This window comes from Canis lupus, chromosome 11 (genome assembly GCF_011100685.1).
Source record: "Canis lupus familiaris isolate Mischka breed German Shepherd chromosome 11, alternate assembly UU_Cfam_GSD_1.0, whole genome shotgun sequence".
In the NCBI taxonomy this organism is placed as follows: domain Eukaryota; kingdom Metazoa; phylum Chordata; class Mammalia; order Carnivora; family Canidae; genus Canis; species Canis lupus.
This window is the reverse complement of record NC_049232.1, coordinates 599,768-609,803: the sequence shown is the minus strand read 5'-3', so window position 1 is coordinate 609,803 and position 10,036 is coordinate 599,768. Positions and strand designations below refer to the sequence as shown.

General features: G+C 49.3%; 1 protein-coding gene across 11 annotated transcripts; it reads right to left on the bottom strand.

Moving 5' to 3' along the window:
• Nucleotides 1-391: 391 nt before the first annotated feature.
• TRIM41 (tripartite motif containing 41) lies at nt 392-9,818 on the bottom strand. 11 transcript variants are annotated; one of them, XM_038551682.1, is made up of 8 exons: nt 8,945-9,818; nt 5,215-5,310; nt 3,303-3,566; nt 2,747-2,769; nt 2,422-2,549; nt 1,802-1,983; nt 1,558-1,648; nt 1,093-1,234 (listed from the first exon to the last, which is right to left on the bottom strand). In XM_038551682.1, exons 1-8 carry the CDS (start codon nt 9,752-9,754, stop codon nt 1,227-1,229), a joined length of 1,602 nt encoding a protein of 533 aa, XP_038407610.1. In that variant the 5' UTR covers nt 9,755-9,818; the 3' UTR covers nt 1,093-1,226. The 11 variants fall into 11 exon arrangements, with proteins under 11 accessions (XP_038407607.1, XP_038407608.1, XP_038407609.1 ...); XM_038551683.1 differs by having other exon boundaries at nt 1,808-1,983; nt 8,945-9,817; XM_038551679.1 differs by lacking the exon at nt 1,558-1,648 and having other exon boundaries at nt 392-1,234; nt 8,945-9,817.
• Between the last annotated feature and the right edge of the window lie 218 nt (nt 9,819-10,036).

Genomic DNA, 10,036 nt, shown 5'->3' with positions numbered 1-10,036 from the left:
TCTTCCATTTCCATTTCCTTCAATTTTATCATGGTATTTCAGCAAGATACAATCTCAGATTTGGGAAATGTCAAGAGTCTTAGGAAAACTGTAGTCCTAAAGCCTCAGAGCATTAATATACACAAAACAGCAATGATCAGCAGATGATCTTCAACTGTATCCTGAAGAGGGAGGGTGCCAATTAAAAAACTGGGTCACTCAGGGGGTGTGTGTGTGTGACTATCACAATATGGAAATAAGATTGCACTAGGTTTAAAAAAAAAAAAAGGACTTCCCAAATGTGACCAGTGCAAAAGGCAGTTATCACTGAAATGCATCATTTATTAGGCCTGGCTTATGGAAGAAATTGTTCTCATTCTTTTTTGCTCATCTAAAGGAAAGGACTCCACAAAAGAAGCAAATAAACTTTTTTATTTCCACAACACAACCCCTCTTCCCTTTTCCCCAGGAACATAAATTGACCTCTGCCATCAAAGTAGAGGACAAAAGCTGACAAGTGACAGAAGGCAAAGGGTTACTAGAAAAATATATTATACCCAAGGCTCTTCTGGGGATCCAAACCCCTGTCCCCAGGCTCCTGGTCAGGGCTCACCAAATGGAGAGAACTAAAGACATGAGGCTGAAAACTGACACAAGGAACTCCACTGAACAAAGGGGAAAGGAGCCTGGCAGTGAAAAAGACCTAAAGGAGTTGGGTGGGGTGAGCTTTATTCCTAGTTTGAGTGCTGGAAAAAAGGAAGGGGGAGAAAATAATTTATTGGGTGATACAATGGTATCTAGTTTCGATCATGTCAACCAATCTATATCTCAAGCTAAAATGTGGCCAGTCTATGGAGGTAGAATTTGGGGATGGAAGGAGTTTTGAATCCCTCCTACTTCCCCTAGAGTAGACATTTATTACCCAGCTCTACCCTTTTGCCCAACCTGCCTCCCCCAAAAAAGCTTCCAAATCCCTCAGCTAAAATTTGCATCAGAAAACGGAATTGGAATAGGGGCAGACCTGAATCTTGCCCAAGTACCCCAGCCTGGGCACTAAGGTTGAAGAGCAGGGAAAGGGAAGTTAAGTAATGGAGTTAAATCTCCCTTCATCCCCTACTCAAAACTCAGACCCCTGGGTGGACAGAGGGAAGGAAAACCAAGCAGCTGTTCTCATCAGGGACCCATGCAGACCTGTTGGACAGACATTGCAGGTGAGAGAAGGCCGAGCTGCAGGCCAGGAGGGTTCTTTAGGCTCCTAGAGGGAGAAGCGGGCCTGGGTCAAAGGAGCAGGAAGCAACAAACATTGGAAGGAGCCTTTGAGCCCCCAAACTTACGGGCCACCCTCCACCACCACCCGCCCCCCAAGTGCTAACCAGAGGGGCCCCTGCGGGTGGCAGGCTAATCAAGGGCAGAGCTTGATACGGGTGCCCTTGGAGAGCACCCGAAAGAAAGGGAAGACACGCTCGCCCAGGAAAGCAGCTGAGAAGGTATGCACATGGGCTAAAGTCTCCGCATTGTAGAAGCCCAGGCGCCCAGCCTCATAGTCCAGGTATACACCAAAGCGCCGTGGTTTCTCACTTGGGCTCAGCAGTGTCTGCTCCGTTGAGCTCTGTGCCTGGTAGCGTTTGCCGTTGGTGCCCACACACCACACTTCCCTCTGGAGCAGGGGCTGTTGGGGTAGGTGGAGGCGGCGGCGGCGATGGTGATGGCGCGAGGAGCTGGCATCCCCACCGCCCACAGAGGACCCCCCAGAGCCCACTTTCTCCTTATGATGGGTCGATTCACGGGCAGCGCCCACCGCCCAACCCCGCCGCCCGCCCACCTCTACCTCCCAGTAGTGCCGGCCAGAACGGAAGCCTTGGGCCCCTAATACACAGCAGTCGGCTGAGAAGCGTTTGGAATGGTCAGCAACCTCCTGCCGCCGCTCTGCCAGACGAACCCCCCGGCGGTCAGGGGACAGCATCAGGGCTGGGTGAGCCGTGTCAGGGTCCAGCGTCAGGTCCACTTGAGAAGGGGGGAGGACAAATATGCCAAGGCTGGAACAACTTGTTCCCCAATCAATATAAACTCTTTTTAAGATTCGGCCTTTCCTGTTGTCCTCCCCTCTGCCTTCCTGCCTCCTTCCTGCCTTCCCCCTCACTTTTTCTCTCCCCCTTCTAGCTGACCTCACCCCACCCCATCCTAAGAGGCCAGAATTGAGTTCCTGTGGACAGGTCCTCCCTCTGGCCCTGGCTCTTCTTGCTACCCCTCCTCCTCTTCCCCCACCACTACCTACCCGGACTAGGACAAAAGCTACTCGTGGCTTAAAGCCCCATATGGCCTGCCTGTACCCTGCTCCACCTCAGCCCCAAGCTTCCCTCAGGATTCAACTTCCCCCTCAGAACCTAATCTCAGGTGTGTGAAGTGAAAGGCAAAGGAAGGTCGTACAGGTGACCTCCCTACCTCGGGCAGCCTGACAGAACATCCGGCTCATTTTCCTCACGATGGCATCTGTCAAGAAGTCATGGCTATGGGGTTGACACGGGTCAGGGGACCAGACCTCTGGGGGCTGCAGCTGTACCTCTTCACACCTGGAGGAAGGGGGACCGGGCAGGGGGTGGGACCATGATATTCCCAGAGGGAAGAGCAGAAGCTGAGGGGAAGGAGAGGAGGGTCCAGGAGGCAGAAACTCGGGTCCTGGGGAAGGAAAGGAGCGGGATATCCAACAGAAGTAGGGATGGGGAACCAGATGCCACTGGGTCACAGAGGATAAAGGGTGGCAACACACCTATTGAAAGTCTCCTTGATGTCCTGGGAATAACAAAAAGAGGGAGAGGGAAAAAAGAGACAAAGAGAGAGTCAGCTGCACAGAGACAGCTCCTTTCTCCCAATCTGATTCCAGCCAGAGAAACGACTGAACTTGAACAGGGAGTAAGAAAAAGCACCCTAAGGCCCTCAGTAAGCATATATCTCAATCATCCCTATGCCTCAACACAGCTGATTCATTCATTCAGCAACTCTTGCTCCAAAACCAATAGCATAATTTTCAACCCCAGTAAAACAATGTTCACAAAGTGACTTGGTCATCTTTTTCAGGATATCTGTCAAAAATTCTTCCTTAACTCTCCTTTAAAACCCTCATCTACAATTGAAACTTCTTTCTTTTCTCCTGCCACACACTTGGCATTAACTCTGTCCCCAGCCTCAAAAAAACCTTTTGGTCATTGTGGGTTCCTCCCAATGAGAAGAAAGGCAGCTCTGGACAGATGTTTAGTAAGCACTGCCTGACAGAGTAACTACAGGGTTTGGTGGGAGGGGGAGAGAGGGAAGGGAGCACTGCTCACCTGGAGCAGCCGTAGACCCCCCTGCTGGCTCCGCTCCTGGGCCTCCGCCAGCAGGCGGCTCAGCTGGGCAGCCTGCTCCGCCAGGCGGCTGGCCGCTGCTCCTGCACGCCCTAGCTGGGCTTCATGCATCTCCCGGAGGCGCCGCTCCAACCCTGCCTGTTCTTCAGCCAGAAACCGTGTCAGCCGTCCAAACTCCGAGGCCACAGCTGCCAACTCTGACTTCATCTGGCTCTGGGATGATGCAAAGGGGATGGTGGATACCACCTCAACACACAGAAACATAAACTTCCAATTTTGCAACTGCTGCCCCTCAATCCAAGGTATCGGAGCCCTACATCCCAAATGGAAAGTAGCCCCTAAACCCTTCCCCACCTCCCAGCCTTACCAGGCACCACTCCCACACCCCCAGCACACTAGTCTCAAACTCAACAACTCCTGCTTCCAACTTATCTCCACACTGGCTAATTAACTTGATTTGTTCGTCAGGTCTAAGCTTAAAAATATTCCCTGAGGGAAGTCTTCCCGCCCCTCTATATCTAAATTAGGGCCATGCCCATAAATATCATTGCATATCATGGCATTAATCTTAATTTGAAATGTTGTATTTAGCATCCTTTTCCACCACTGCATAAGCTCTATCGCTATTTGTCACAGGGTCCTCAGACCTGGAAGAGTGCCAACCACAGAGTAGGTACTTAGAATAAGTCACCTAATCCTTCTAGATGAGGAGTCTGGCAACTTTTCTTGTAAATGGCCAATTAACATTTTATACTTTAAGAGCCAAGAGGCAAAATCATGGGTATCATTGTAGGTACTTCTATTTGTAAGGAGAGAAAACTTCTGCCCACTCACACCCCATCTGCCTGGACTGGGCAATCCCAGACAGTGGGCACACATTCCACCCAGATATCATCAGCTAATGACATTCTTGGGACAAAGAGTGACAGGCCAGAGAGGGGAAGGAAGTCAGTTTCACCCTCAGTGACACTCAGATCCTGACAGCTCTCTGTAATTCAGGACCCCAGGAGTCTCAATCTGAGCATCTGGCTAGAGGCAAGAAGACTCCCTGACTCCCAATCTCAGATGCCACCACTCAGTGCCTGGCAGTTGCCAGCAACAGAATTCCTAACATGTAGGTGACAAAGATAAGCACAAGACCTAGGAAGTGGCAAGACCCCCCTCCTACCTCCCCCACTCCCTCCCCTGCACTGGCCAGGGTGGTAGGCATGGGAGTAATGAGGAAAGAGGTCAGATTAAGAAGGACATCCTGGCTTTGTCTCCAAAGCTCAGTGCCAGGCCATTCTCAGTGCCTGCTGACCTTACAAAAACAGGTACAAAGTTGGGGGTGGGGGTGATGTTTGGGGAAAAAATATCTAAAAATAATCCTTGGGGAGGAGTAATCAATGATGAAAAACAGCTGAGAAACACTGGACCAGAAAAGACTAGGTCTCTGCAATGCTAACATTCACAAATTTCTATACTCCATGAAACACCCTGGCCCCCCTTCTTCTGCTCAGGGCTGCTCTGCCATCTATTCTGGGACCTGGGACTTCTCTGACAGCTGTTAACAGCTGTTATGTGGATTTTCCTTGTCCATTTCTGTCCTCTGTGCTATCTGGTGTGGTGGGCACTAGGCCTAGAGTGAGGTGTCTGGGTGGTAAGCCTGCTTTGCAACCTTGGGCCAGGGCCCCAACCTCTCTGTACCAGATCTAAATTAGGCATTTTGGAACCTAGGAACAAACACGCCCCCTACTTCTAAAGCCCCTCTCTCTTCAGGATCCTGAGAAGGTGTCTACTTCTCTCCTAGACTTTGGCTGCCCGTTTCAGGGAATCTAGTCACTGCTTTTGAGAGTAGGTAGCCCAACTTCCCTGCCCACAGAGCCAATCAGCCCCATCAATGACATCCACCCACCTTCAGCTCTGTCACCCGCCTCTCCTCCTTGGCCTTCATCTTCTGCACAGCCTCTAGGTGCTTCCTCAGTGGTTCCACATGCCCCTGCAGTTTGGCCTGAGGGAATGGGAAAAGGAGATTAGAGGCCTGGGAGGGGATGGCACCTGCTTTCAGAGCCCACTTCCCCCACTCCCCACCTGCAGTGCACTGGGGCCCAAACCCTGATCCCCAACATGGGCATCAAATGAGCATCATACTCCCTTCCTCTCCTTGCTTCTCTTTAGATGATAATGAAGGCGTCCAACACTCTGCCTGCACTTGTGTGCAGAAGCCCCAGGTGTGTTCTCTAAAGGTAGGATCCCATACTCAGGGTGGACCTGGCTTGAGCCCCTCACCACACAAAGTCCTTCCAAATGAACGTTCCTACCTATGGTTCCCTCCCCCTCATAAGCAATCTTCCTCGTGACTTTCATCTCTAAATACTTCTCTGGTGATTTTGTGCCTGTGCTAAAGATCCTTCATTGGTTCTCACTGCCTCTAGCCTCTTCTCCTGTACTTACCCTTTCTAACACAGACTCTTGGTTTTAACCACATAAAACTACCTGCCTTTTCCCAAGTGTAATTCCATATCTTTATTCATGCTGTTCCCTCTGCCTGGGATTGCCTTTCTCCACTTGGCCCAAGGCATTCTTCCTTTAAAACCCAGCTACCTGACCACGGTCCAGATCCTCCCTGCCCCCAACTTCTTGTCATCCCAAGGAGCATGAATACAGCCTTTATAAGACTTCCTAGGCACTGTAATGATTTTCCAGTATGACTCCCCACAACACACGTTCCCCCTGCCCCCAGGAACCCCACTTAATTTCTATGCCTGTTCATCTGCTTTCTTTCCCAATTACTTACTAAATGGAAACCCAAACCCCTGTCTTCCTAAGGTTTTAACCTTCACAGCCAATATGCACTTCACCTCTTGTTCTAATCACTTGTAACAGAATCTTTTTCTTTAAAAGGCTGTTAGAGACCAGAGATGGGCTCAACCTGTTTTCTTTCCTTTTTTATGTCTCCTACTACTTCTGCCTTTCTCTTTCCTTTTCCTTGAGGGGCAATACAGGGTAGGAGAGCTCAAGCCTAGACTTCAATCTAAACTGGACTGTAGCCAGGTGACCTAAGGAAAGCCACACTTCCAATTTTCATCTTACATGGGAATTGGAAATAACAGAATCTAGCTTATGGACAGTATGCTTCACACAGTGTCTGGCATGTAGCAAGGATCAATAAATGTTACCTAGTATTCTCTACCTCTGTCTAAGCTGCCCATGACAACCTTATAATGACCCCTGAACCACGAGGTTACTGACCCAGGGTACAAAAGGCTGCTGTTACACAGGATAAGTGGTTGTAGAAAAAATTATGTTAAAAATATAATCAATCCCTAATGTGAAAATAACATAAACTACAAAAACCTTTGCCTTTTAATATTACTCTCTACTTTTCTCCAACTCTATTCAGAATGTATGATGCTTAAATTTCTCAATTTTTTTTCCTAAATAACTGACAAAAAAATTAATGAGCTCAAATCCAATAGAGTACTATTTAAAAGAAATTTTCAAGGACTCTCAACTTTTTAGGAACTTTATTTATACCTCATTTGTATTATTATCTATTCAATAAAGAAATATTTCTACAAAACAACAGTGTTCTAAGCTAGTGCTAGTTAGTGTACATACTTGAAGGGAATAAACTACCTGCCTATAAAATAGCCCATAAGTTAGAAAAGGAATCAGTCAAATTAATTCTGTATAATGAAACTTATGTATTTATATTTGCTGATCACTTAATAGATTATTTGCATCTATGTGGCCTCCTCAAACTGCAGAGCTCTTCTGGGCTGGCATACAACAGATGTGGCTAACACAAATTAAAATCCAGTTTCAGAAACCTCTTCACAAGAGTCCTGTAGGAGTAGGGTGAAGAAGTGGTGGAATGCCCATGAATACTCCACACCAACATTCAATTAACAAATTGCCCATTGATGGGTACAGTTAACTAAGAGCCAAAAGGAGATGAAAAAAAAAAAAAATGGACAAAAGGAGATCACAACCTCCCCAAACAACTCAGGGCCTACAAAGCAGGTGATATTACCAATGCAGTGATTCCCATGCTAGGCTGGACTTCCTTAAAGATACTCTGATATCCTCCCTGTCTCTGACTCAGAATCTCAAGTGGTAGGGCCCACTGTACTTTTGAAAACTCCCTTAGTAATGGGGACAATCACTGTGTGGATGAAATAGTTACTTGTCATAAGATGTAAGTCTGTCTTAGCTGTACTCTAGCTCTAGACTCTCTACTCTAAAATGGAGGTAACGATAAGATTCCCTAAATGACATTACTGTGTGAGAAGGTGTGGAAATACAGGTCATAAAACAAAAAAGTTCTGCACAGGCCACATAGGAGCTACCCCTTCTTCCTCCCGGTCCCACTGTTGCAAACCTGTCCCAGCCTTCCCTAAGTAGTGCTAACTGTGCTGTCTTACAGGCAAATCTTGACCCATATCCCAAAAGAGTAAGGGCCAGAAGTAGGGTGCAAAGCATTAACCAAACTAGAATCACATATCAGGAAAGTCAAACTAACAGATATCTAAATGGTGGTGACATTGTTAACAGTGTGCAGGGATGCAGGGGAAGGGGTCACAACCAAGCCCATCTGTGTGGCCCTGTGTATATTACTTAAATCTGCTTCCTAATCTATAAAATGGGGATAGAAACCACATCAAACTTAACAGGATTGTTTTGAGTTTTAAATGAGATAGTTCCTGAAAAGTGCTTGGTACAGTGCCTGGTGTACATAGCAAGTGTTCAGTAAATATTAACTTTTAATCCTTGAGATATTAAAGTTCCAAGACTTTTAAAGATGCCTGAGTGAATAAGTGTAGAGCCAGCCCAGTCTTCTGACTTAGAAGCCTCTCCCTTGGGGATCCCTGGGTGGCTCCGCCGTTTGGCGCTTGCCTCCTGGGGTCCCGGGATCAAGTGCCACATTGGGCTCTCTTCATGGAGCCTGCTTCTCCCTCTGCCTGTGTCTCTGTCTCTCTCATGAATAAATAAATAAAATGGTTAAAAAAAAAAAAAAAGAAGAAGAAGCCTCTCCCTTTTTCCTGCATTCTCAGGAAAGGTTAAGTTCTAGTCAGTACATTATGCTGATGCAGATCCAACAAAAGTCTTTGATAAGAGAACCAAGCCAAACCATGAGGTAGATGAAAAATCCATTAAAAGGCAAGTGGCAGAGCACCTGAATCTGACACTAGTCATTCCTTAAGGCCCTTTCCTGTTCTTTGAGGCCCCAAGTCCTTCCCATCTCCAGGCATCTGAGTCAAGGACAGGCTGAAGGAAAGGAAAATGAGACTGGTGGTAAAGCCAGAGGGGCCTGCCACCTGCACGCCTACACTTAGGGACAACGGAAGTGTGAAACGGCAGTGGCTTTCCCCAAGAGATGCAGCCCAGTGATGTGACATCACCTGGGCTTTGCCCAATTTCTCTAGAGGAAACCAATCTTCCTGCTCTTCTTCACTGGTCTGCTTCGTCGTGTACAGGATCCTTCTTAATCTAACCCACCTTGATGCCAATAAGTGCTTAGAAAAGAAGAATAAGCTCATCAGTGCACGAGGTTCTGGGGGCAGGAGGGGACAGGTTTCCTTTCCCAGCTCCTCTTACTTCCTCTCCACCCCCACTTAACTCCCATCTTCTACTTCTCTCACCTTGTACTCCTGCACCACCTCCTCCAATGGCACCACGCTGTGCTGTTTGTGGCTCCTGGATTCTCGGCACACCACACAGATGGCCTCTTCATCCACCTCGCAGAAGAGCTTCAGGGCTTCCTGGTGTTTTGGACAAATGCCCTGCTCGCTCCCACGGCTCCCTCGGCCAGGAGTTGGGTGCATCTGCCGAATCACCTGGACCATGTTGGCCAGCTGCAGGTTGGGGCGGAAGCTCCGCCTGGGAAAGCTCTTTCGGCACTGGGGGCAGGTGAAGCACCTCCGAGGGGCTGGAGGCGGGGGCAGTGGGGTGACGGGGTCTAGCTCCTCTTCCTCGTCCTCCTCCAGTACTTCCTCCTCGTCCTCCTCATCCTCCCCTCTCAGGTCCTCCTCCATGTCCCCCAAGTAGTAGTCCAAATCTTCCTCCTCGTCCTCCTCCTCCCACACGTAGTCCATGTTGTCCCAGTTGGACCCGCCCATGCCACTGGTCCAAAACACACCCTCCTCTTCCTCCTCGACCTCCTCCTCCATGTCGCCCTCATAGTCTTCATCCCGCATGGGGGTGTCCCACCCCCCACCGGCCCCCACTGCCTCCACTTCCTCCTCCTCTCCGTCCTCCTCATCCTCCTCCCGGTCTAACTCGTCCCTGTCTTCCTCATCCTCCCCTCCCCACAGCTGGGTTACACACACTCGGCAGAAGTTGTGCCCGCAGCCGATGGACACGGGGTCCGTGAAGTAATCGAGGCAGATGGCGCACACCGCCTCCTCCTGAAGGGTCTGCACAGGGTTGGGTGCCATGGCAACGGCAGCCATCTTAGTGTCCAGTCAGCCAGTGTAGATGGGCGGTGGGGGGGCGGGGGGGCGGGGGTCTTCCCTCTCAGACTCCCTGACGACCCGGCCCCACCCCCACCCCGCCTCTCCACACCTTGTCTCTAGCGCAGACAGAGGAAGGTCCTCCGACAACCCACCCTTCTACACAGAGTTTCCTACTCCTAGACGACAACCGTGTCTCTGCGAGGGGAGGGGACAGAGCGGAGCGCTACAGCCAAGTCCCTCAGGTGGCCCTGAGTGCAAATCTGTCCCAACGCTCCCTTG